This window comes from Ornithorhynchus anatinus, chromosome 5 (genome assembly GCF_004115215.2).
Source record: "Ornithorhynchus anatinus isolate Pmale09 chromosome 5, mOrnAna1.pri.v4, whole genome shotgun sequence".
Lineage (NCBI taxonomy): Eukaryota > Metazoa > Chordata > Mammalia > Monotremata > Ornithorhynchidae > Ornithorhynchus > Ornithorhynchus anatinus.
Genome location: NC_041732.1, coordinates 30,766,984 through 30,794,554, shown reverse-complemented (window position 1 = coordinate 30,794,554; position 27,571 = coordinate 30,766,984). Strand labels below are relative to the sequence as shown.

General features: G+C 43.9%; 1 protein-coding gene and 1 long non-coding RNA gene across 2 annotated transcripts in view; one reads left to right on the top strand and one right to left on the bottom strand.

The window, feature by feature from the left end:
* Window positions 1-1,336: 1,336 nt before the first annotated feature.
* Window positions 1,337-27,571, bottom strand: part of LRRK1 (leucine rich repeat kinase 1) — a 145,817-nt gene continuing 119,582 nt past the window's right edge. The window contains 10 exon segments of the mRNA XM_029065466.2: window positions 1,337-2,758; window positions 5,218-5,319; window positions 6,116-6,972; window positions 9,830-9,946; window positions 10,202-10,319; window positions 12,152-12,300; window positions 13,434-13,628; window positions 15,477-15,754; window positions 17,076-17,273; window positions 21,090-21,256. Coding sequence (XP_028921299.1) covers window positions 2,581-2,758; window positions 5,218-5,319; window positions 6,116-6,972; window positions 9,830-9,946; window positions 10,202-10,319; window positions 12,152-12,300; window positions 13,434-13,628; window positions 15,477-15,754; window positions 17,076-17,273; window positions 21,090-21,256 — 2,359 coding nt within the window. The 3' untranslated portion in view covers window positions 1,337-2,580.
* On the top strand, window positions 6,875-9,837 carry LOC114812152. The gene is made up of 3 exons (XR_003759797.1): window positions 6,875-6,963; window positions 8,347-8,559; window positions 8,687-9,837. It is a non-coding gene; the product is annotated as an uncharacterized LOC114812152 (long non-coding RNA).

The following is a 27,571-nucleotide window of genomic DNA, read 5'->3' as shown; positions in this document are numbered from 1 at the left end:
ACCCATAACCTCTCTTTTTTCCACTAAGCCATATTGCCTCTCTGACCGGATATAGTGAAAGACTGAATACTTGAGTTGAATAAGAGAGATGAGTCGTAGGTAATGCCAAGGTTACGGACGCCAAGGTTATGGGCTTGTGAAATAGCAAGGAGGGTGGTGCTGTCTACAGTGATGGGAAATTGGGGCAGACATCCTACCCACCCTACCTAACCATAGTAATTATGGTACTTGTAAAGTGCTTTCTGTGTGCCAGGCACGGTTCTAGGTGCTCAGGTAAATACAAGTTAATCATGTTGGATACAGTCCCTGTCCCACATGGGGCTCACAGTCATACTCCCGATTTTACAGGTGAGGTAACTGAGGTCTATAGAAGTGAAGTGACTTGCCCAATCACACAGTAGATATGTGATGGAGCCAGGATGAGAACTCAGGTCCTTCTGACTCCCAGGCCCAGGTTCGATCCACTGAGTCACGCTGCTTCACGCTGATAGAAAAAGTGCTCAGTGTAAACCAGCTCCACCTCACATTTTTGATCCTTACTGTGCTGAGCCACCATAAATTCCATGTCAAATCATCTGAACATTCACTGGGTAGTGGGAGGGCTATCATTAGGAATGTAAAGGAAATTGCTGGGTAGTGGGAGGGCTATCATTAGGAATGTAAAGGAAAATATGAATCTGGTTTAAAAAGTACAGCCTCCCAGGAGGGAAAGAGTCTCTCTTTTTTTTATTTAAATAAAAGGACGTTCCAAGCCAGGTAGAAAAAGCAACAAACTAAGAACAATGTGAATTCTTGCTGGGGACAGAGAGAGGAAAAGAAAATTTACATTTGGCACCGCACCACTCTTTCATACACTTAAAAGCAGTGACCTGAGTTTTAGTTATTAAGTTCTTATTTTAAGAAATGAGCATCCCAATGCGAAACTCTACCTCTTTCTTGGAGAGAATATCATTGATAGGCCATTGGTGAGAGTAGAAGGGTGGAGTCACTGGTAGCTGAGTTATCTCTCTGTTCAGGGTGAAGGATGGAAAATTCTTAACATTCAATTGTGGGTGGATGCTAAAACCGGATTGTTTTCATTTCTGCTATGATTCCTTTACAATCTTGCTTTGCTCTTCAGAAAAGAATGGCATAGGCAAATATCCCACATGAATCTACTTTAACACTGTAACCAGGCTAGAAACATGAAAGCTGATTTTGGTTGAGCCCAGATGGAGAAACTGTATTCTGGTAATGGGTGATAAGAGAGATTCCTTGAACTAACTTAGTGTACGTAGCAAAAACACTGTAGCAGAAACAATCACCAGCTGCCAATAAACAGTTTTGGGCCATGACATCATTCTGTATGGATTGTTTTATTTTCAGATAAGTTTTGCAACAGGGTTTGGGTTTCTTTTTTAATTAAAAATCAATTGTTTGGTAACAAAGGAAAACACAGTTAACCTCCTGGTTCTGGGCTCTGGGATTTGAATGTTAAAATTTAATTGAATCAACATTTTCTCACTTTAAAAATGCCAAATTTTATATACGAATGAGGAACTTTTTTTTACATTTCAATGTACATGCTTGCAGTAAATCTTAAACACGTAACCTTGTATATACCTGACATGATGTGATGATCAGCTGGCAAATGATACATAGTTTAAACTTTAACAATAATAAACAGGGCATGTGCATGCAGATGAAGCTTACTTGCAAGTTTATTTTATAAGGAACTAAACCCACAGAGAAGGCCATCTTGAAGTGCTGCTAATTACAACGCTTTTTTGGACAAATGGAAGTCTTTAAAATACTGAAGTGTTTTTACTCTGGACTGTAAATACTGGTTGCTTCTCAGCAAAGGAGTTCATTCATTCATGGCTGGGGACTGACTGCTCAATGTTAGTCATCGGAGGTGGGTAGGGGAAGGTATTCTCGGGGCGATGACTCTCTGCCCCTTGAAAAACACTGAATCGCTCCAGTCATCAGTGAAATTGGCCAGCCCAAGGGGAAGAGAAGTGCTGTGCAGGGATCTGAGTGTCTGGGTCATTCAGTCATATTTATTGAGCATTTACTGTGTGCAGAGCACTCTACTAAGCGCTTGGGAAAGTACAACATAATAAAGTGACATTCCCTGTCTCTCAGTACAGCCCGCTTAGTAGAGACCTTAAAGTGTAAATGTGACTCTGGTTTGCAGAGGTGTTTAAAAGGAGTAAAGGGGACAGCTTATAAAGTCCAGAGTCCAGGATGTGCCTTCCTTGCTAGGAGGAATGAGGAGGAAATGTGTGCGTGTGTGAGAATAGTCTTCACCAGGCATTAAACTTGATCTCCTGCTGTAAAACCTTAGAAGCTGAAGGGGGGACGAGTAAGGGGGAGAGGGGAAGAAATGGGAAGAATTCAAATGACTTCTTTAAAAAAAAAAAAATTCCCACTGCACAGCAGATAAGTTTTCAGTAGTTCTTAGCAGCAAAACTGGGAGGGGAAAAAAGAAACGTTCCTTTTGGAGTCCTTGCAACTCTTCAGGCTAAAACCCTGAAGGGTATCAGTTTCCTCTTCACGGCCCATCCCTTCAGAGCCCGTTAGTTTAAAATTCCACAAGAACTACCTTCTTTTTCTCATACAGATTTCAAGCCTGCCCAGTTCTTCGTAGGACTGGTAAAAGACTTCAAATTCTCTGGCCCCCCAGCCTCTCCAGACAGCCAGGCACCGTTCCGTGTTTTCATTTTCAAAGCAGCATACAACAGTGTCCTTTGCTACCACAGCAGCTTCAACGAGTGCACTGGGAAATCAAAGAACACAGAGTTTGAGGAGGGGGGAAAAGGTTGTTGCTCCTCTAAGAAAACAGGCAGGACAGCTCGAGTAACAGGAGTCAGAAGTATCATTTTTAACAATCCCTTTTACTCAGGATGCTAAAGAACAATAACGAAAAGAAATAACTTCCAGAATTAGTTTTACAGCCAACTCTGCGTCATTAATCAACTGCAATAACATTTTTTCCAAAGAGATTGTTGATCTGTTCGATCGAATCCAAAGTGTGGATTCAACACAACATAATCTGACAATGTTTCAGGTGGCAGGAAACAATTTAACAGAATCTTTGCAACTGCAGTGTTTTTCTAATAAGCAGAAGGGCAGCTCCTACCCTGTCTGTCTCTCAAGTTTACACAACTGAAGGAAAACTAATGTAATAAGTATTTAGACTAAACTGCATGGTTACCACAGTGGAATAGCAGGGAAGCAGTCTGTTTATTGTTGTGCTGTACTCTCCCAAGCCGCTTAGTACAGTGTTCCGCGTACAGTAAGCGTCTTTCACTGCACCTTTGCTAAATAATTACACTCTCTGACCTCCTACAACGCTTCGCCCATTGGTGATGAATGATAATATTTTCTAGACATGGAAAGGGAAAGCAGGAAAGGAAGTACTCTGAGTTATTAGAAGCTTGTTTCCTACATGAAACACTTCCATAATGCTGTGAGTAATTACTTCTGCCAGCACTCCAGGAATCTCTACTTAGTTGTAACTGGTTCAAAAGGGCCCAGCCCAAACCCAACTTTACATTATACAGCCATGGCCCTGGGTGCTGCTGGACTCCGAAACAAACATTTCTTGCTAAGGAACAATCCTTCACAAAGCAACTTCATTATCTAACTCAAGTGTGACTCATCCCAGAGTGAAGGGGTTGTTCATTACAGGGTTGAACCCCTCAAGACATTTCCTTTGCCATCGTTCTTCTCCAGCATAAATGAGTAAGAATTTATTTTCTCTTGGCTAGTAGGAAAAAACAAAACAAAAAAATCCCTGAATGCTTCAGAAGAAATAGTGACTTGTCTCTCCCTCCCTCCCCCCCCCCCCCCCACATACGGGATTGTAAGGCAATGTAGAAGCCACCCAACATGCCTAGGGGGTCTAATATTAAAATGTCACAAGCAAATGGATTGCCTGAGACCTAGTAGCAAAAGCAGAAAGATGTAAACATTCTAGGGTGTTTGAGTACACAAAGAGTTGCTGCTTAGGCCATGATTAGTCATGCTCTGCCTCAGCCTATATGTTTCCCAAGTTATGTGTATAACGTTCCGGACAGGCTGTTCCTTGTCTCCTGCTTTATTCTCACAGCAGTGTCTTGCGTTTTGACTAAAAACAGCTGGCCACGGCAGATGTGAAAGAGGGGCTGCACAGACCAGAGAGCCTCGCTCTGCAAATTGAAAGCATGGATGGGTGCTAAGTAGCAAACGGAATCAGTCTTCACTGCCGAAGCAAAGCTGGGACTCGAGGTGACCCGAGCAAGAGCTAAATTCCCCAGATAAGTGGCTTCGATCTTCCACTTTGCTATGGTTCGGGAACCCTGGCTACTAGGGGTTGCACAGTGAACTTAAAATAGAGCAGATTAATGAATGATGAATCATTATACTCCACAGGGAAAAGAAAATTAGGTTCCCACACCAGTAGGTGACGGTCCAATTACTGGTGAGGGTGGAATGAATTTGACAGAACAAATGTAACTTTGATCTAATGCTCTGTGGAGGTTCTAGTTCTGAGGAGGACCGATGAACCTGGGAAACGTGCTTTTGGCAGGACAAATGTGGCTTTTGACCAGTGTTGTGCAGAGGGGAAATAGCCTTGTGACTGAGATCCTGCTTCCAGGCCACTTTTTGCGGAAAACCAGTGTTTCTGCAGTTTGAAAATGATAGCATTGACCCGGCAACCACGAGTTCTCATTCATTGGGAGTGGCCACAGAAAAGTGAAAATCAGACCAATTAGGTTTCCTTTTCTGTCTTTCCTCCAAGGACCTTGAATTTGTTTCCTCTCACTCCTTCTGGGGAGGTCAGAGGTGACCACGCTCATTTTCAGAGTTGGGGAACTTAAAGTCACAAAGATTGGGATGGGCCCAAGGCCAGCAATTTAGCAATGGAGTTATCGGGGCCAAATCATGGGTTTCATGACATCTTTCCAGGTAATGACATGTTCAGAAATGTGGTGGGCATCGAGAGGATAACCCATGTTCTCTGGCCTGTCAGGCCAAACAGTGCTCTATGTCTGCCGCACCTTTATGTCTCAGATGGAAGGGATGTAAAACCTCTCTGCCTGTTTCTGAAAGTGAAAACTTAACCCCAGTGCTTAGTCCAGTGCCTAGCGCAGAGCAAGCACTTAAGTGCCTTAAAAAAAATTTGGAGGTTTACAGAATCCTCAACCACCACCCATGGTAATCGCAGTAGGTATCAAAACCAGCCTTACTTACCCATGTGGAGTCAGTTCTCTGGCCTTTAGTACGGCTATTACTCTGCCCCGCTGGATACCAGACTCCTTCTCCAGCCCAATGACGATAACATCCCCGCCTCGCCTAAATTGCAGAATATAAGTAAGGATATATTTCTGTTAAGCTTGGAGGGGTTTGGTGGGTTGGGGAGAGGGGAGAATCAGCAAAAAAAATGTGTCATACATGTCCTCCGACCCCTTAGACTGTAAGCTCGTTGTGGCCAGAGAATGTTTCTACCAACTCTGCTATACAGTACTCTCCCAAGTGCTTGGCACAGTGCTCTGTACATAATAAGTGGTCAATTAATACTGTTGATTGACTCATACATGATTTATGATTTCAGTTTATTAAATGCATGAGTTGGGAAAGTGATTTTTGACACTTCTTTCTTCCCAAAATGAAGTTTCATCACCAAAGAATGACTATTTTTCCTTCATTGTATTCCAGCGGGTATACCAGGCTTTGAGCTTTCAGTGTTAAATTCATTTGAAAAGATTTTTAAAAACTGCTCTAGGACCTATATGCCCCACCAAGGCGGAGAGATGTGCAGTGAGAAGCAGTTGTGACCTAACTGATTGCGCATAGGCCCTGGAGTCAGAAGAACCTGGGTTCTAATCCCATCTCTGTCACATGTCTGCTGTTTGACCTTGGGCAAGTCACTTAACTTCTCTAGGCTTCAGTTACCTCATCTGTAAAACGGGAATTAACACTGAAAGTCCCATGTGGGACATGGACTGTGTCCAACCTGATTAGTTTTTATCTACTCCAGTACCTAGTACAGTGCCTGACTCCATAGTAAGTGCTTAACGAATGCCAGATTAAAAAAAAAAGGGGGGGAGGGCAGGGAATCTGAGCCCCCTCCACACATGGGGTGGTTTACCTGGGAATCCAAAGGAGGTCTTTCACCGAGAGGATTTTCACGGCTTGGAGGTGTTCAGTTGATGCATCACTGTCCAGAGGTGTTGCGTCATTGTCAGATCTGTCTGAGGAGGGATTGAACTCGTGATACTTGTCTGATTCCTCACACTCGTTTGAGAGAGGTACACTGGACGAGCTTGTAGGTGAACTGGGCAGGCTGGAGAATGACCTGGTAATTATGTTTGGTGGCGGGGAGGAAGAGGAGAAAGAGGACATGGAACAATAATCCGTGAGGGAATCCTGGTGGTTTAATATCTGTGTCCCAAGTTCCTCACTGTAGATAATAGTCAGGTCAGCCAGCCGGACCCCCTCGGCCATCTTCCGATCGGCAGCGGTAATGGAAGGGATCACTGATTCCGGCTGCTGAATGGTGAACGTGTCTCTGAGGGGGCTGCAATCCCCACAAAAGTACCGTGCGCAGAGCTGGTATGTTGTGGAGTGGTACATCACCAAGGTGTTGGCTTTGTCATCCAGGCACCAGACCACCTCTTCACCACTGCACTCTGAGCTGCAGGTTATAGACGTGATCACAGAAGGAGGGGAATAGGGATCTAATCGCCTCTTGATTTCCAGGGCCGCACAGTCTATTATGAGGATGCCAGGCCCGTTGCTGTACCAGACCTCGGATCCGCTGTTGGCGATCTCCATGGCTTTCACGGGGTAGGGATTCTGGCGGGCGTCGTCGTCAGAGATGCCGAACCTGGACCTGTTGGCGGTGTGCGAACACAGATAGGAGAAACTCTGGTCTGGAATCCCGCGGACGACAGGAAACACCATCACGAGTCCATCGGCCAGGCCGGCCAAAACCAGGTAAGAGTTCTGCTAAAAGAAGACACAGCCTTTTAAATCTGGGAGAGGGTCTGACAGCTCCGCCCCTGCTAGTGGCCATGGATCTAGGCCAGCTGTTCAGAAAATCACGCCTAAAAAAAGGTTGTCTCCGAGGAGCAGTTCTCAATTGGACGCTTCAAAGGGATGCCCTCTTGGGAATCAGCTAAAGCCAGGCTGTAAATGATGCTTGCAGAATGAACCATTTTACCAGCCACATCTTGAAACCGGGGCACTGGCATGAGAGGGATGGTGTTTTATGTCCTGTCCAGCTACTGGCAATTCTTTTGGTTAAACTGGGATAGATTTTTGAATAAAGCAAAAGAGCTTCTCGAGGCACCAATTTGAAGCTTGGGGCTTATGTTTTCTCATTTTTAGGTCTTCACTCCAGCTTTACCCTTTGAAGTAAGTTTAATGAGGCAAGTACCTTGGTCTCTGGCCTCTCTTGTGCTCTTCTTACCAGGGCTGGACCAACAGAGATAATCCTAACCATTAACCCGCCCCACAACCCTAAAATGGAAACACAGACATGTAGCCTCAAGCCCTTGTAGGGAAGATAGATTAACTGCATCATGGTCATGCTATGTTGAGAAGCAGTATGGCCTAGTGAAAACAGCACAGGCCTGGGAGTCAGAGGACCTGGGTGCTAATCCCGGCTCCACATGGTGCCTGCTTTGTGACCTTAGGCAAGTCATTTTATTTTTCTGTGCCTCAGTTCCCTCATCTGCAAAGTGGAGCTTCAATACCTACTTAGACTGAGAGCTCCAGCTGGGACCTGATCATCTTGTGTCTACCCCAGTGCTTAATATAGCGCATGACATACAGTAAGTGCTTAACGAATACCACAATTATCATTATGGTCTGACGCATTGCACTTAGTAATCAATGATATCTATTGAGTGCTTTCTGTGGGCAGAACACTGTACTAGGGGCTTGGAAGAATACAGTACAACAGAATTGATAGACACATTCCCTGCCCACAAAGAGCTTAGAGTGGGATACGGACATTTACATAAATAGATAAATTACGGATATGAACGTAAGTACTGTGGGGCTGAGGGAGTAGTAAATAAGGGTGCAAATAAGTGCAAAGCCAACACAGAAGAGCATGGAAGGAGAAATAAGGGCTTAAGACTACTCTTCCTCCTGATTCTAAAGAGGCGATCAGCTCAGCACAAGCCTAAGCTACAACAAGCAGCAATTCCATATCCTCACCCATGTCCCCAAGGATAAAACCATGAGGAACAACCTCTTGAAAGGGGGGCAGAATGAACCTAACGAGGTTCGATTCTATATATGCCACGGATAAAACAGTGACCCGATTCCCAACCCAACAATAAGGTCCACAAGTCATCTTCTCATTTTCAGCATCTTAGGGAGACCAGCCAAAAAACCCATGAAAATAGAACTGCATTTTGAAGTTTCCAGCCTGCCTGGCATCCATCTGGGGCAGCAGGCCCCGCCTTCCCCCAGGAGTGCGTGCAGGGCTGCCCAGAGGAGATTCCCGCTCGGAGACATTCCACTCTCTCCGGTTACTGGACAGGACAAGGTCTACCGTGGTGAGGGATTCATTAGGTCCAGGTAAGTCAGACACACAGAGTGTCCTTTATTACATCTCCTCCAATCTAGAGGCTGCTCCCTTCTAGCACAGAGAGGACTTTCAGCTGGCAAGAGGCTTTTTACTAACATTTTGTTTTATGTTTTCTAGATTTCTGATGAAGGCTGTGTCCTGGGCTGCTCCACGTTCCCTCTTGTTTCTTTTTCTTCTGGGAAACGTCTCTAAATTATTCTGGTGGATTTTTTTGCAAATAGCGATGGAGGCTGTGGATGTTACTACTACAGAGGAAAACTGTGATCAGTGAGGTCAATTCCTCAATTTGTAAAAAATCTATTTTGGTGTAGGAAACTAGATTTTCTAGGATGCTTATTAGCAGGGGAAAAGGGGAATGTAAGATTGCTGGCTTAGACCTCTAGCCTTCCCATTAGAAAAGAAAACATCCCAACAAATCATTTGTGAAGTTACGTGCAGTTAGGGGGAAGTTTATTCTCATATCAGCCCTCAGTTTTATCAGCCTTTTCAGCTTGCGTATGTTAATTTTCTTGGCTCATTTAATACATTTTGGTGTTTTTTTTTGTTTAGAGGCTGATAGTTCTGATAGCTTGAAATCTATTCACCAATCCCATTTTCTTTCTTATTAATCTGGATATAACTTGATGTTGGAAGAAATGGACCCATACAAGGCAACCATCGTATGTAACACTGAGTTTCTGACTAGGTTAGTCAGGAAAACCCCAAAAACATTAAGTGAGACCTGGATATAAATTCCTCTCTTGGTTTCTTCATCTGCATCCTGACAACTCTGCTGAAGTGAGTGAACTTATTCTGCACACCCTGACAAAGTGGTAGAGGGGTTCTTGAGGAGCAAACTAAGCTGTCTTGCATACAGTAACAAAAAATCTTGTTTACCTGAGAGTCATTCCCAAAATCTTGGTATCCACAAATCAATCAATCATATTTATCAAGTATTTACTGTGTGCAGAGCACTGTAGTAAGCACTTGGAAGAGTACAGCACAACAACAGACACATTCCCTGCTCAAAAAGCTAAAAGGAATTTAGCTGCTACATAAATATGCATCATTTCTGGAACTCAAGAATACTGAATTACAATGTAAAGAGCTTAATTAAAAAACAAATGACCTGGTTATCCTTATTCCCAGATTTGAAGATCCCTACCCTACATTGTGGCAAACAAAAAATTTATTTATGAAACACCTGATTATTCATTCCTTTTCTTTTCCATTCAGGAGAAAATAAAATGAGATCCTTTGAGGTGGACTTTTTTTCCTTACCTTTTTTACAACAGGTACAGCCAGAAAGCAGGTCACAACAGCTGGGGTATCTAACTCCTTTTGTGGTGTATTTAAAGGGCACATGCCTTTTAAGCTGTAGATGTAGATTTTCTGGTTCTAGGATTGAATGAAAATAATGTTGTTCATGGCATTACTAAGAATCAGGCCGGAATCGATGGACCACGGACCAGTCACACACAAATAGATTGTGGCTGCCCTTTCCAGGCATGATACAGCTTCTCTTACCTTTTCAGTACTAATGACATTGTTTTTCATGATACACATGTGTAAAGAACTATAAAACCATGCTGTGAAGTGTAGGCCTTGATAACGAGCCTTCTAGTTGAAATGACTTTGCAGCTCAACAGTTACCTCCGTGGCTGTCCATAGCGCACTCTGAACTTTTAGTTGGCAGCTCAACTTCATTCCTAGACATCGCATTCTTTGTACTTCTATGAGTCCCTTCTCTGTATTCACCACTGTGTAGTTTCTAAAAGGAGGCAAACATAATTATCATCACCATTCTGTAATTCACAAATGCCTCTGTCCTCTGTTTAATTTAGAACCTTCCCAGAAACACATTCACTAGCACACTGAGATGTTACTCTGTTCTGCTCTCTTCAGTCCTCTAGACTGAAAGTTCTCATGTCTGCCACCTCTGTTGTACTGTACTCTCTCAACTGATTAGTACAGTGCTCTGCACACAGTAAGTGCTCAATGAAAACCATCGAAAGATTGGTTACTGGCCAACTCTTGTACTTTTCACCCTTTCTAAAATATACAACCGCACTGTTCCCTGGGGAAGGTACTCTCTCAGAGGGAGAAAGGTTGACCATACTTCACCTTAAGTGGCTTACATTTGGGTTTACAACCATTTTCCTCTCGCCTGAATTGCACCAGGGTTCCTCTCATTCATTAATACTGCTACTCCCTCTTCAGTACAGAGATAGCAGTCAAACCCAGGTATCTGAATCTACACAGTCACAGTGAGAGCTGAGAAATCTAAAGAGATCTTCTCTTCCTGAACAGCAGCCTTTTGGGACCTGAAATTTTATACCTGGTAGTCTGTTTCAACTTCCACATCTCAATACCTGTGCATTCACAGATCACTCCTTTCCATTTCTCCAGAGAACCAGATCCCTAACTAATCCAAGGGAAGACTCACGCCCTGATTTCCTTTTGGCTTGACTATAATTCTCTCCTGGATACTTGAACATTAACTGATTTGCATCACTGGTATACTTATTGGAAGGCTGTTTATACTAGAAAAGTGATCACTCAGCTTTTTGCAAAGATCACCACACACAGCTGTATGGAAGAGAAGTCCCACCCTGAAAGATTTATTTGGAAACTGTACATCCTTGAGCAAAAAATAACATACCAGCAAAGATTAAGATAAAGTTTATCCAGAACAATATTTTGGGGGGCATTCCTTTGTATCTAACAAGAGCAGTGTTTTTGTCTCACAAGCAAACTTTAGTCCATGGCCAAATATTTACATTTTCATAATTTTGAGTTGATGTTCATTATGGAACCTCTCAACTGACTAATTATAGCAATTTGTTGAAGTATTACTGTTGCATTGGAATTTGCCTTCATTTAAACTGCATTAAGCACAGATAAACAGCAGTGGACCCACAGAGCATGTTTTTTAAGACAAAGGTAATAATTCTTTTTGATCTCCTGGTTTCTTCCAGTCTATTTCTATCTAGCCAGCATGCTCACGAGTGGTAAAGATTTTTCTCCACATCCCCCTGAGAGACAGCTGTCCTTATTCTCAACTTCCAACTCCACAGTTCCCCTCTGATGGATTATGGCCTGGGGAAGACAGAGATGACCCTACTCTAGATGCCCACTACCTCCCTTGGCCAAGCATCTGGTTTATTTTAAGGAACCTTTCTGCCCTGATCCCACTGACCTTCTTGTCTCTGAACAATTGCCATGATCAACTGTTATGGTTTGTAGAAATTAAACTGAAACCCCCAGACTCTGTCTTTCCAGGACCACCCAAAGAGTTGATGAAAAGGAGCCAAGAAGCATAATCTAACTCCAAAACTTACCAGATATTAAAATACTTTCCTGTGGTATTCACTTCTTACAGATAAAACAAACAAGGCCAAATTAGTCAATAGTCACTCTAATTCTCTGAACTATTTTTATTGTATCATCATCCATTCAAGTCTGCTAGCTTACCCCTTTACATTAAGTCTTTAACATAAGACTTGACCCTGCCTTTGAATTTACCAAGCACCTAGCAGAATGCTCGGTACATGGTAGGCATTGAATAAAAGATGAAATGATTTTGGTGGAATTTCTTTTTACCTGGATTCCTCTTTCCCATCCCAGAACACCACAGTGTATTCTTGTCCTTGGCTAGAGAAGAAAGTCTGCTTCCCACACTGTAGCATGTACATGAAGACTGAAAAAGTGGGATCCTTCATCTGGCTCACCACAGAAACGGCCACAGGGCGCTAAGAAAAAAAGAAGTTCATCGAAGTGATAGTGGTGGGGGAAGAGTGTTTCCAGAGGAAGCAAGTAGGCTCAAACTAAAGCACCAGGACCCCAAATGCTACCAAAAACATCCTTGAAGCCATGTTTACATTGGTGGAAACTGGTGTAGTATTGCTGTAACATTATTGCTTACATTTTGAAGAAGAAACAAAAAGATGAAGCCATCTCAGAAACTGTAGGGCAATCTTCCAATCCCTTTGGATCAGTGTAGACCCACTGGATTAGTAATAGTCACCATGGAACCAATCCTGAGGATCTAATTTTACTGAGAAACTCTCCTAAATCTCACAAAATTTAATAGCATAATATACTTACCAAAGGCCAATCTAACCAAATTTAACTTCGGACCCTCTGCATTCCTCTTAATGAAGTGAATTTCAGAATTTATAGTTTCCCTTTAAATTTCTTCCCTCCCCAGCTAATTTAGGGATGACAAATGATAGCATTTGCACTGAAGTCCATTCTAGTTAAGATTTTTCTTGCTGTTTAACTCAAAATTTTATTTGGAAAATAAAATCGGCTCTCAGGATGATAAGCACACTAGAAAATGACAAGCAAGATTTAAAAGAAACAAACAACAGATATCAGAAGAACAGAGGACAAAGTTCAAAGCTGAAATGACTGCTGGCCAAGATGGATCTTCTCAGCAGGTGGGTGAATAAACACGTGTATAAAGAACATTTTGGCTAGGTTTAATCACTAAGAAGCAGTGGGGATTGGTGGGAAGAGCAGGTGACTGGAAGCCAGAGGACCTGGGTTCTAATCCCAACTCTGCTACATGCCTGCTCTGTGGCCTTGGGAAAGTCACAACTTCTTTGTGCCTCAGTTTTCTCATCCATAAAATGGGGAATTAAATACCAGTCCTCCCTCCACCTCAGGCTGTGAGCCCTATGTGGGACAGGGAATGAACCCGAACTGATTATCACGTGTTACCCCATGGTTCCTTTCGGTGCTCGGCACATAGGCAGAGATGAACAAATGTTATTTTTATTATTATTATTAGGAAACGACGTGAGATGGTCTAGCTCTATCAAAGTCAAACCAACCCAGACCTCACATTACTCCCCGCCATGCCACCCGCTGCCTCAGGTACCTTTTCAGGTTTTGTGTCCCAACATTCCATCATGAGCATCTGCAGCCGATGGAACTGCACTTCTTCTGGTTGCCCCAGCACTGGGCGGATCCCCTTGGATAGCTTTTTGGCAATCTGAAGCTGATGCTGTCCCAGCACAGGCCGCTGCCCCGAAAGCAATTCGTAAAGCACCATTCCATAGGAAAACATATCCACCTGGAGTGAAAAATTTAAAGTAAAAAACACGTGGGATTGCTTGGTCTGAAATTTAGCCCCGATAGCCATGGAAGCCAGGAGAGTCTAAAAGATCAGTCAGTCAGTCGTATTTATTGAGCACTTACTGTATGAAGAGCAGTGTACTAAGTGCTTGGGAGAGTACAATATAAAAGTAAACAGCCACATTCCCTGCCCTCAATGACCTTACAGTCTGGAAGATTGGCTTACAATCTAGAGGGCTGTAAGGCTCCCATTGCACATTGATGCAACCTTGGGTTTCGGGGTGGGGGGTGGGGGCGGGTGAAGAACAAGTTACTGAATGGAAATGACCAACTGGAGTCGAGAGTCTCCTATAGGCATCTGGGCGAATCTTCAGATGTCATGCAACTAGTTTATAGAGAGAAGTTGGGGGAAAGGAAGAAGGGAAGGAAAGTGCCTCCACTTATTTATTCATTCAGTTGTATTTACTGAGCACTTACTGAGTGCAGAGAACTGGACTAAGTGCTTGGGAAAGTACAGTACAACAATAGACACATTCCGTGCCCACAATGAGCTTACAGTCTTGTCAACTCCCTCTTCCTTCTGCATCTTCAGTGTACTTGGACCAATAGCCTTTAGGCACTTAGTATTCAACCCAACCTCCCCCGCCAAGCCCCACAGCACTTATGTACCTGTCCGTAATTTATTTATGATCGATGCCTGCCTCCCCCTCTAGACTGTACACTCATTGTGGGTAGGGAACATGACTACCAACTCTACTGTACTGTGCTCCCCTAAGTGCTTAGTACAGTGCTCTGCCCATAGTAAGAGCTCAGTAAACCCCAATGATTACCTAAACACCAAACCGCTCATTCAAATTTTCATTCTAGGTCACTCTTCTATTCTAATCTGTCCTATCTCATCCTCCTCTATTCAGTGGTGCATGAGTTAATGTGACAGCTTGGGAAAATAATTTCCATCAACCAGTGTTCAATTAGTCAATGACCCATCTGTAAGTCACAGAATAATTAGAAGTCGCAAGCATGACTGAAATGGTAGGAGGGCAATTTCAATCCTGAACTGTAATTTGTTGCATAACAAGAATAGGCAAAACCACCATATGGAACATGCCTACTTGTTTTTGTCTCTAATAAGACCGTTTGAAGTTTCTATCTGTATAGTTTTTAACAACATGAAACTTTTATTATTCTGACATAGGGGTGGAGATTGGACTATTAGTTTGGTCAGGGCGAAAGGTGACCGGAGGGGATGAAAACATTTCACTCTCACTGAGGCGGAAGTTGGCACGCATCAGAATTGGTGGCTGGCTGCTGAAACCTGAGCCTTGCTTCATTCCAAATTCTCTTTCTTTTCTTCTCTTTTTGGCTCAGGGTAGTTTCTCTGGAGGGGGTGTTTCATGCATATGGATTTAGTTAAGGAGCACACTCCACAAAGTGCCCAAATGAAAGCCTAATTGTTTGAGTGTTCCCATTTCCAGGCTACATTTCTCTTCCTTTAAGTGCAGCTTATCCTCTTTCATCACCAGGAAGTAGCAAAGCTCTCCAAACTAGGGTGCAGGGTTGAAAGCCTTGTTGTACCTTAGGCCCTAGTGATCACGACTAATTGAGAAAGCTAAGGTGCCTGGGTAAAGGCAAAGACATTCCCAGATAAACTTTGCCATTACACACTGGAAACCCATCTGCAGTTACAAATTCAGCCTGCTTCTTCCAATGACCCAGAGCATCCTGGACTGGAATGAAAACTCTGCTTGGTCAGAAATAATTAAATACTGGATGAAGGAATTGATTCTGGATAGTGCCTGTCCCCAGACTGCAGGAGAGCAGGACAGCCGGGAGAGGATTCCGTTACCTTTTCGTCATACACAATTCGAGGCCTGATCTCTGGGGCTTGGTAGCCGGGTGTGCCTTCAACACCAAGAGCCCCTTCGTGGAATGACTGCCGAGAGATACCGTAGTCAGACAGCTTGAGGTTGACGGGCTCTTTAACGTCCAGGGACCACACCAAAATGTTGTCGGATTTCAGGTCGCAGAATATGATGTTCTTCTTATGCAGATAGGCCAGGCCCGAGGCAATCTGATAGGCAATTTTCTGGGTGAGCATGTGTCCCAGGGGCATAAATGCAGTACCTGTTTTAAGAAACACCCCCCATAACATTCCTTCAACAAAACACTTCGTTTTCAGGAATAATGTAATGATAGGACCTTTCCATTTCACGACTCTCATCTATGAAGCCTGAATCTCAATTTTCAGAGTTTCATCTTTGGGATCTCATACGAGAATCTTTTAACAGTGTTTACTGTAATGTCAGGACCCCCAAACCCCAATAAGGCAAAACAGACATTTTAACCACATTGAGAAAAACTCACCTTAGATCTACTTTTTCTCCTCCAAATCACGATACAATTTCCCCTTCACTATCCAATGTCTTAGTTCTCTGTTTAGTAATTTGGACTGGTTGTTTAGTAACTCATTTTTGTCTCTCCTGCTGCACAACTCCTCCCCATTCCTCTACCTGGGGCTACGTGTCCCACACCCATCCCATTTCAATCCAACAGACCACAGCTCTTCCCATCTTCAAAAACCTTTCCTAGATTAATTTCTAATCCTCCCACATGAACATATAAGTACGGGAACCCCAGTAGCACTTATGTACCATGTTGTTACTACAAGCCAGCCCACCTCCTCTAGCGCCATCTTGCTCGCTGTGCCCTGATCTCATCTACCTTCCCTCCGACCCCTTTCCACGCCCTTTCTCTGGCCTGGAAACTACCTCCTACTTTCAAACCTTTATTAAAATCACATCTCCTCCAAGAGGTGTTCCTGGATTAAGCCCCCTTTTCCCTATCCCCCTCTCCATTCTGCATTGTCTATGTATTTGGAGCTGTCACCTTTGGGCATTTGATATTCTCCCCACCCTCAACCCCACAGCACTTATGTACATATCTATAAATTATTGATTTATATTAATACCTGTCTCCCCCTCTAAACTGTAAGATGTTGTGGGGTGGGAATGTGTCAACCAACTGTATGCTGTTCTCCCAAGTGCTGAGTACAGTGCTCTGCACACAGTAAGTGCTCAATAAATACCTTTGACAGGCATTTAAACTCTGTTCGTTCACTTCTCCTGTCTATAACTTATTTTATTGTCTGCTTCCCCCACTAGATTATAGACCCCTTGAGGTCAGGCCATACTAATTCTATTTTATTCTCCTAAGCACTTAGTAGAGTGCTCTGTTCACAGTGGGTTCTCAGTAAACACTACTGATTGACTTTGGATTTTTTTAAACTTTTGCAGTAAAAATACATTTTTAAAATATTGGCAATGTTTAAAATGCTAAATTATGGATTGTTGAATTGTATTTCCTCCCAGTTCCGAATATCTCTCAAAATATTCAGGGGCTGCCATGTCTTTTAGGTTCCAGGAAAAGATAGGGTCTCAGGTGTTACCTTTGGAGTTCCCAGAAAGCACAGTAGTTAGGCTGCCTAAGGGCGCCAGTTCTAAGGCAAAACAGAGAGGGTGGATGCTGATTCCAATCAAGGAGACGATGCAGGGATGCTGCAGGGAATGGAGCATGCTGGCTTCTTGTCGGAATTCTGAAAAGTTCTTCATTGCATCCATAGCTCGCAAATGCTTCAACATGGTATCTAGCGTGGACAATAGAAGGCCTATTTTCAGTCAAACCAAGTACAAGTGTGCATTCATGGCATCTGTTAGTAACAAAGAAGGTAAAAAGACTCCCATGACCCCACATGGCCAAGAGAACAAAGTAAAGCTGAGCTCTATAACCACACTGCATACTGAAGCATGATTCATTTCTGATTCCTGATTTGCCTTCAGTCTTGCCCTCAAAGTAGGAAAATAATTTATCCCTGAATGTCGGCATTATTAGGCTTTGGGTTTTTTTTTAACATTCTAATTTCCCCTCATTTATCAATCTCTTTCCCTCCTAAAATCTAAATAACAGTAACAATAATCATCATTGTAGTATTAAGTGCTTACTATGTGCCAAGCATTGCGCTGAGGTGGATACAAAATCATCATATCTGACAAAGTCCCTGTCCCTCATGGGCCTCACAGTTGATGTATGAAGAACAGATAGTCCCCATTTTAGAGATGAGAAAACTGAAGCACAGAGAAGTTAGGAGACTAGCGGCAGAACCGGGATTAGAACCGCAGTTCCCTGACTCCTAGGTTTGGGCTTTTTTCACTAGACCAACTTGCTCCCCCCCAAATATTCCTGACACACAAATTCTGTGAGCATTAATCTAATTTAAGCCCCAAAGTACCACACACAAATTAAAAATAAACTCAACTGACATCAGTCCAAATGACAGTTTGAACTTTCCCATGAATATTCTCCTCCTATAGAGTGCACTTCTGACACTAGCCTGTGGTCAGATTACAAAATATCTTAGTTCGCATCTAGCTTTACAGCTTCTTAAATGGCATTAAGGAATTCAGCTGTTCAAACACTTAGTGTCCTAAAAAAAAGGGGCGGATAAAGATCCAAAGCCTTCTCGGAAACAATAAATACGGTTTCCCTTCTCCTTATCTTCATTGTAAATGGTTTGTAAAGCGGAATCAATCAGTGGCATTACTTACTGAACACAGAACACTATACTTGATGCTTGAGAGAGATCAATACAACAATATAATAGACATTACCTGCCGACAAGGAACTTACATTCTAGAGAGGGAGGTACTTGGGAGAGTGCATTACTGTTTATTCAGTCAATTGTATTTACTGAGTACTTACTGTGTACAAAGCACCGTATTAAGAGCTTGTACAATTGATAGTACAACAATTAACAGATACATTCCCAGCCCACAATGAGCTTTCAGTCTACAGGGGCTGGGAGGGACAGACATTGATATAAACAAATTACAGATATGTATGTAAGTGTTGTGGGGCTGGCAGGGAGGAAGAACAAAAGGAGCAAGTCAGGGCAACGCAGAAGGGAGTGGGAGAAGAGAAAAGGGGGTCTTATTCAGGGAAGGTCTCTTGGAGGAGATGTGTCTTCAATAAGGTTTTGAAGCTGGGGGAGTGTAATTTTTCTGTCAGATTTGAGGAGGGAGGGCATTCCAGGCCAAAAGCAGGGGAAGGGGTTCACAGTGAGATAAACGAGATCAAGGCACAATGAGAAGATTAGCATTAGAGGAGTAAAGTGTGCAGGCTGGGTTCTAACAGGAGAGCAGCGAGGTGAGGTAGGACGGGACAAGATGACTGAGTACTTTGAAGCCAATGCTGAGGAGTTTTGTTCGATGCAGAGGTGGGTGGACAACCCCTGGAGGTTTTTTACGAGGGGGTTGACGTTCTCAATGTTTTTGTAGAAAAATGGTCCGAGCAGCAGAGAGAAGTATGAACTGGAGTGGGGAGAATCAGGAGACTGTTATTAGGCACAATCCCCGACCAAAGGGAGCTTACAGTTTAGAGGGAGAGCCAGATGGTAAAATTAATTATAGATATGTATGTAAGTATTGTGGAGCTGAGGGTGGGGTGAATATCAAGTGCTTAAAGGGTGCAGATCCAAAAGTATCTGAAGCACCCAGGCTCCGCCACTTGTCTGTGTGACTTTGGGCAAGACACTTAACTTCATTGTGCCTCAGTTACTTCATCTGTAAAATGGGGATTAAGACCTTGAATAATAATAATAACTTTGGTATTTGTTAAGCGCTTACTATGGGCAGACCACTGTTCTAAGCACTGGGGTAGAGACAGGATGATCAGGTTGTCCCATGTGAGGGTCACAGTTAATCCCCATTTTACAGATGAGGTAACTGAGGCACAGAGAAGTGAAGTAACTTGCCCACAGTCACACAGCTGACAAGTGGCAGAGGTGAGATTCGAACCCATGACCTCTGACTCCCAAGCTCGGGCTTTTTCCACTGAGCCATTTGGCACATGAACTGTGCTTAGCACAGTGCTTGGAATACCACTTAAAAGGAAAAAAAAAGTCACAGGGCAACCATTTTCTGACACTGCTAGCCTGGAACTGATTCAAACCAGTGAAGGAGAAATAGAAACTCCTGTTTTCTCCAAATTTATCTTCTGATCTAATCTACTACCAGATGAACCCAGTCATAACAATAAAAGTGATTTTTCTCTCACCTGATTAGGGAAAACCAGCCTTATTAAGATGATCAAACCTGGACAAAGCTGGCATCTGAGACATAAATTGTAAACTGTAAGGTCGTTGTGGGCAGGGAATTTTATTGTACTCTCCCAAGTGTTAGTACAGTGCTCTGCACACAGTAAACACTTAATAAATATGATTGATTGAAGGGGTACTCCATGGGTTTACAGAGAGATGTGTAATTTTAGGAAGAATTCATTCTGGGGTGTTAAACCAATCTTCCATTTAAAGACTGCCAGTTGAATGCCAATGGGATGAGGAAGCATCTCCAGTTCAAGAAGGTAAAATATATGGCTTCACTGGGAAGGGACTGTTTAGGGTCACTTAGTTGTATTAATGTCTACCTTGCCAGAGAGTGGACTATCCATTCTTCAAAGTCATCTTTTTTTATCTCTGGCTGGAGACATCTTAGAATTCCTAAGCCATTTTACCCTGTAGGAGACTGAGGCCTAAAAGGCTGAAGTTTCTGTTCAAGGAGGCAATTAGATTTCAGAACCCCAGGAGTCTAAGTGGTTGTCAGGCCTTAGAGAAGCAGCATGGGCCTGGAAGTCAGAAGACCTGGGTTCTAATTCCGACTCAGACACTTTTTTTTAAAACGATATTTATGTGCCAAGCACCATTCTAAGCTCTGGAGTGGATACAAGGCAATAAGATTGGACATAGTCCCTGTCCCACATAGGGTTCACAGTCATAATCCCCATTTTACAGCTGAAGTAACTGAGGCACAGAGAAGTGAAATGACTTACCCAAAATCACGCAGCAGACAAGTGGAGGATCTGGGACTAGAACCCAGGTCCTTCTGACTCCCAGGGCTGTGCGCTAACCACTTTATCACACTACTCCACTTTGTCTGCTGTGTGACCTTGGGCAAGTCACTTAACTTCTCTGTATGTCAGTTTCCTCATCTGCAAAATGGGGATTCACTACCTGTTCTCCCTCCTACTTAGACTGTGAGCCTCATGTGGGATGGTGATTGGGCCCAGACCTGACTGATTTGAATCTATTCCAGAGCTTAGAATAGTGCTTGACACATAATAAACTCTTGATACCATAAAAATAACAACAAAAAAAAACAAAAATAAAAACCTTTTAGGTCTCATCCAGCCTGCTGGGGCCTGGAACCCAGCCCTGAATCCTACCAATAACCTACTGTTTTTTGCTCCCCAAGCAACTGCCAGGCCAAACGGCCTCTCCTCCCCAACATTTTCCCTTCTATTCAACCATGTGTTTGTTCACCCACTGGGAGGATTTGTAGGCAAAACAAAGCTTTCAGCAAGAAGAGCACATTTTGGAAGGGAAAGGATACTGGACAAGGATTCTATTTACCTCCTGTGGCCTTAGCAGCATTCCTGAATTTTTTGATCTGAAATCTCTTCACAGCTACTGGTTTCCCTTGGTATCGTGCCTGATATATAATGGTGCCACTTCCACCTTGGCCCAGAATATTGTTTTCGTTTTCTCTGTATTCCAGCTTGCTATTTTCCAAAAACAGCCTGCAAGAAAAATAATGCACCAATTAAGCCAAGAACTGTCCCTCGAATGTTTCTGCAGGCCCCTTTGAACAGCCCCTTGGCTAGCTTTCCTCCACCCAAGGAAAGGGCATGTAACAGGAAGCGGTGGTGATGGGGGGAGGGAGTGTACCGGTTGTGATGAATGGCCAGTCACTGCCTGATCATTTGCTGATCACAGGTTTTCCTGGAGGCAAGAAAGTCCACTCATCAATTCTCCGATAGCTAAATTCCACAACATACTCTCAGCTGAGAGAAAACAGGCCAATTAGGGTCACAGGTGCAACCCTCAGAAAGAGCTGAAAGGTTTCCCCTAGAATAAGACCCCATCAATTGAGTTAAACTCCAGAGATTGACATCATCATCATCATCAGTATTAACTGAGCCCTTACAATGGCAGAGCACTGTACTAAGCACTTGGGAGAGTATGACAGAACAGAGGTGGTAGACACAATCCCTGCCCACAGTGAGCTTAAGTAGGGAGAGAGGGAGAAAGACATTGATATAAATAATTTACTTATACATACAGAAGGGCTGTGGGGTTGAGGCGGGGTGAATATCAAATGCCCAAAGGTCACACATCTAAGTGCATAGATGAAGCAGAAGGGAGAGGGGAGACATGGAAAAAAGTCTGTGAAACAACAACTCTGATCCTCAAATCCAGAGTCTCTGTCTCTCTCCAAGGGATGTTCAAGTCTCCAGCACCGTCTCATTTGTTTACATAGGTTTTACTGCGTATTTTACTGGCAGTTGCCTAAGGAGCAAAGTGTGGGCTGAACATTTGTACAAAAGCTTCTCCCAGATATAACTAACTGACCTGGAGCTACTCTTAGGAAGCAATTCATCAACGGGCAGGTTTTATAGTCACCCAGACTTCAAAGGGTTCCAATGCCAGTCAAATAAACTTTTAAATCACTTCCCTCACCAAGGCTTTGGAACAGACATGCTGGTGCTGTTACCTTAAATGCTCATGAACAACTACTGAGAAGCAGCATGGCCTAGTGGATAGAGGATGAGTCAGAAGGACTTGGGTTCTAATCCCTGCTCTGCCACTTGTCTGCTGTATGACCTTGGGTAAGTCACTTTGCTTCTCTCTGCCTCAGGTATCTCATCTGTAATATGGGGATTAAGATGGTGAACCCCATGGGGGACATGGACTGTGTCCAAACTGATTACTTTGCATCTACCCCAGGGTTTAGAACAGTGCCCGACACATAGTAAGCTCTTAACAAATACCACAACTACTGGAAAGGTCAGTTCTTCCACATGTTTTCACTACACGTTTTGAATAGAATGCTGTTGGGAATTAGCACACATTCTTTCGACACTGTGTATCAATCAATTAATCAATCAATGCTATTTATTGATCACTTACTGTGTACAGAGCACTGTACTAAGCTCTTGGGAGAGTACAATACACCAGATGTGGTTCCCTGCCCACAAGGAACTTTGTCTAAATGGGGAGAGACATTGATATAGATTAATAAATTACCAATATGTACATAAGTGGAATGGGAGTTGAGGATGGGGTGAATATCAAGTGCTCTAAGGGCACAGATCCAAGTGCACAGGTGATAGAAAGGAGAGAAGGAGTCAGGAAAAGAAGGCTTAATTGGGGAAGGCCTCTTGGAGGAGATGTGACCTTAAAAAGGCTTTGAAGGTGGGGAAAGTGGTGGTCTGGCATAAAAGGAGTGGGAGGGAGTTGCAGCATAGAATGAGGAAGTGGGAAAGGGTTTGGTGGTGGGCTAGATGAGACTGAGGCACAGTGAGCAAGCTTGGGCTAGAGAAGTAAAGTGTGTGGGCTGAGCTGTGTAGGAAATCAGTGGATAGGCGGGGGGGGGGGGGGGCGGGTGAGCTGAATGAGTGATTTAAACCTGATGCTAAGGGGTTTCTGTTTGATGTGAGGTGAATGGGCAACCACTGGAGGTTCTTGAGGAGTGGAGAAACTTGGACTGGAAGTCATTTTAGAAAAATGATCTGGCAGCAGAGTGAAGTACTAGGAAAGACAGAAAGACAGAAGGGAGGCAGAGGCAGTAAACAAGGCAGGATAGGATAAGGACTTGGATGAGTGTAGTAGCAGTTTAGATGGAGCGGAAAGGGTGATGCTGTGAAAGTAGAACCGACAGAACTTGGTGACAGATTTGAATATGGGGGTTGAATGAGAGAGACGAGTCAAGGATAATGCAAAGATAATGGACTTGTGAGATAGGGAGGATAGAGGTTTTGTCTACAGTGATATGAAAGACAGGGTTTGGGTGACAAGATGGAGTTCTGTTTTGGACATGTATTTGAGGTGTCAGTGGGACATCCAGATCGATTAGACTGTAAGCCCGTCAAACGGCAGGGACTGTCTCTATCTGTTGCCGACTTGTTCATCCCAAGCGCTTAGTACAGTGCTCTGCACATAGTAAGCGCTCAATAAATACTATTGAATGAAATACTATTGAATGAATAGAGAAGGCAGTAGGAGATGTGAAACTGTAGAAAAGGAGAGAGGTCAGAGCTGAGGTAAATTTGGGAATAATCTGAGTAAAGATGATAGTCGAAGCCATGGGAGCAAATAAGTTCTCCAAAGGAGTGGGTGTCACTGGAGAACTGTTTGAAGTCTGGGCAACTGAGCCTTGTGGAACCCCCACTGTCAGAGGATGAGGGGCAGGTGACGACCTGCAAAAGATACTGAGAAAGAGCAGTCAAAGAGATAGGAGGAGAAACAGGAGAGGACAGTGTCAGTGAAACCTGGATGCAACAAGATGCAATACTGGAAGAAATGGTTGTAGTCATACATGTGGCATCAGTCAAGGTGCATTTAATGCAGAGCTCTTCAAGGACAATAACCCCTGAGAACCAAAATCCAGACTGCTAAATCTCCTCGTGGAATTGCCAAACAGTATTTCAGACATGTAGGGGCATTTGATAATTTTACTTTCTGATCCCAGTCTGTGGGGCTTCAGAAAAGTCCTCAGAAATACTTTCTGTTATGTTTGTTGTTGTTTTGGGGTATTTGTTAAGCACTCTCTACATGCCAGGCACTGAACTAAGCCCTATTTTTACAGATAAGGTAACTGAGGCACCGAGAAGTTAAGTCACTTGCCAAAGGTCACACAGCAGAATCATGGCAGAGTCGGGATTAAATCCAGATCCTTTTGATTCCCAGGCTGATGCTCTATCCATTAGGCCATGCTGCTTTTTTGTATTTGATATTCAATAGTATTTATTGAGCGCTTACTATGTGCAGAACACTGTACTAAGCACTTGGAATGTACAAATCGGCAACAGATAGAGACAGTCCCTGCCCTTTGACGGGCTTACAGTCTAATCGGGGGAGACAGGCAGACAAGAACAATGGCAATAAATAGAGTAAAGGGGAAGAACATCTCATAAAAACAGTGGCACATAAATAGAATCAGGGTGATGTACATCTCATTAAATAAAATCAACAAAATAAATAGGGTGATGAAGATATATGCAGTCGAGCGGACGAGTACAGTGCTGAGGGGGTGGGACGGGAGAGGGGGAGGAGGAGAAGGAAAGGGGGGAGAAGAGGGTTTAGCTGCGGAGAGGTGAGGGGGGGTGTAGAGGGAGAAGAGGAAAGAAGGGGGGAGCTCAGTCTGGGAAGGCCTCTTGGAGGAGGTGAGTTTTAAGTAGGGATTTGAAGAGAGGAAGAGAATTAGATTGATGGAGGTGAGGAGGGAGGGCATTCCAGGACCGCGGGAGGACGTGGCCCAGGGGTCGACGGCGGGATAGGCGAGACTGAGGGACGGTGAGGAGGTGGGCGGCAGAGGAGCGGAGCGTGCGGGGTGGGCGGTAGAAAGAGAGGGAGGAGAGGTAGGAAGGGGCAAGGTGATGGAGAACCTTGAAGCCTAGAGTGAGGAGTTTTTGTTTTGAGCGGAGGTTGATAGGCAACCACTGGAGGTGTTTAAGAAGGGGAGTGACATGCCCAGAACGTTTTTTCAGGAAGATGAGCCGGGCAGCAGAGTGAAGAATAGACTGGAGCGGGGCAAGAGAGGAGAAAGGGAGATCAGAGAGAAGGCTGACACAGTAGTCTAGCCGGGATATAACGAGAGCCTGTAGCAGTAAGGTAGCCGTTTGGGTGGAGAGGAAAGGGCGGATTTTGGCGATATTATAAAGGCGAGACCGGCAGGTCTCGGTAACGGATTGGATGTGTGGGGTGAATGAGAGAGATGAGTCAAAGATGACACCGAGGTTGCGGGCCTAAGATACGGGAAGGATGGTCGTACCATCCACGGTGATAGGGAAGTCTGGGAGAGGACCGGGCTTGGGAGGGAAGATGAGAAGCTCAGTCTTGCTCATGTTGAGTTTTAGGTGGCGGGCCGACATCCAGGTGGAGACGTCCTGGGGGCAGGAGGAGATGCGAGCCTGAAGGGAGGGGGAGAGGACAGGGGCAGAGATGTAGATCTGCGTGTCATCTGCGTAGAGATGGTAGTCAAAGCCGTGAGAGCGAATGAGTTCACTGAGGGAGTGAGTGTAAATGGAGAACATAAGAGGGCCAAGAACTGACCCCTGAGGAACTCCAACAGTTAAAGGATGGGAGGGGGAGGAGGCGCCTGCGAAGGAGACCGGGCCGGAGAGATAAGAGGAGAACCAGGAGAGGACCGTGAAGCCAGGGTGAGATAAGGTGTGGAGGAGGAGGGGATGGTCGACAGTGTCAAAGGCAGCTGAGAGGTCAAGGAGGATTAGAATGGAGTAGGAGCCATTGGATTCAGAGCATACCCTTGAGAAGGGAACACAGATGAAAATGCAGCTCTCTGCTGAACTTATAATCAAAGAGTCAGAGAGGATGGTTCAGTGACTGCCTAATTAAAACCCTGGGACGGGGCCAACTTTAGGCCAGTAAACTCACTCCGGGATCAGAGATCACTTGTTTGACCCGCAGCATGGCCTAGTGGATAGAGCATGGGCCTGGGAGTCATAAGGTCATGGGTTCCAATCTTGGCTCCACCACTTGTCTGCTGTGTGACCTTGGGCAAGTTACTTCACTTCTCTGTGCCTCAGTTCCCTCATCTGTAAAAGGGGGATTAAGACTGTAAGCCCTTACAGTGGGACAGGAACTATGCTCAACCCGATTATCTTGCATCTACCCCAGCACTTAGAACAATGCCTGGCACATAGTAAGTGCTTAACAAGTACCATTATTATTATTAGATTGTCACCACTGCCAAAGGGATATGTGTGAATCCCAATTCTACTCCTAAGGAGATTTTTCAAGAAATACACTTATGAGAGTGACCTAAATTTTCCAGCACTGTGCCAATGTTTCTCACAACTATATTTGGCTGAGGAAAAATCTGTGAGAGGAATGGATAATATCAGCATACCCACACAGCTTCTGGATGCTGAACCAAAATTTGCTCCCTTTATTCGCACTTCCCTCAGCTCCACAGCACTTATGCACCTATTTGTAATTTATTTATTTATATTAATGTCTGAATCCCCCTCTACATTGTAAGCTTGTTGTGGCCAGGGAACATGTCTTACCAACTCTGTTTTGTTGTATTCCCCTATGCACTTAGAAATGTGCTCTGAGCGCAGTAAGCGCTCAATAAATTCAATTGATCGAAATTGGGTAAACTCATTCATGGATGGAGAAGAGATGTTTTAAAATCAGAATGAGGCACAGTTTTAGATGTGGCATAGCAGTTGTCTTTTGGAGGATAATTGTACCTGGTGGCCCAGTTTGGTGGGTGACAATAAAGAGAGGGCTTGCTCTCCAAGAACAGAGTCTGGGGGAACAACAGGAGGAGAGGAAGTACCAATGAAAACAGAGACAGGTCCGGCAATGACAATTTGGCAATAGTTTTAGATGAGACTATTTTGACTTGAACAAAGTGTGAACTAAATCTCAGTCACCCTTCTATAGCTTGTCACTCCCACTTGATTAATCTTTGAATATGAAAGACAGCATTCTCTTTCCAGTTTATATACAAAAGTGTGCTATCTAAATAACCTCCATTGCATAATCCCCCACTCTTATTTTTAAGGAGAAAATAAGATTATTTTTCTCAGCAGTGATAGCACATATTGAAGTAGAAAGAGGTTACTGAGATGTGCAAACTCCAGGGGAGGGAGATAGGGAGGAAAGGTTTAATTTGCTGAGTGCCTATTCTATGCAGCTCCTGGGAGAATGAAATAAAAAAAAAAGTCAGTCTCAAGTATCTTCTTACCTTTCTCTTTCTTCTCCTCTACTTTCCTCCTTTTTCCCACTCTCTTTATTCCTAGACTTAATTTCCCAAGTAACTGCCCTTCCCCTCTTTTGGGGTTGCAGAAAGTATGCTCCAAAGT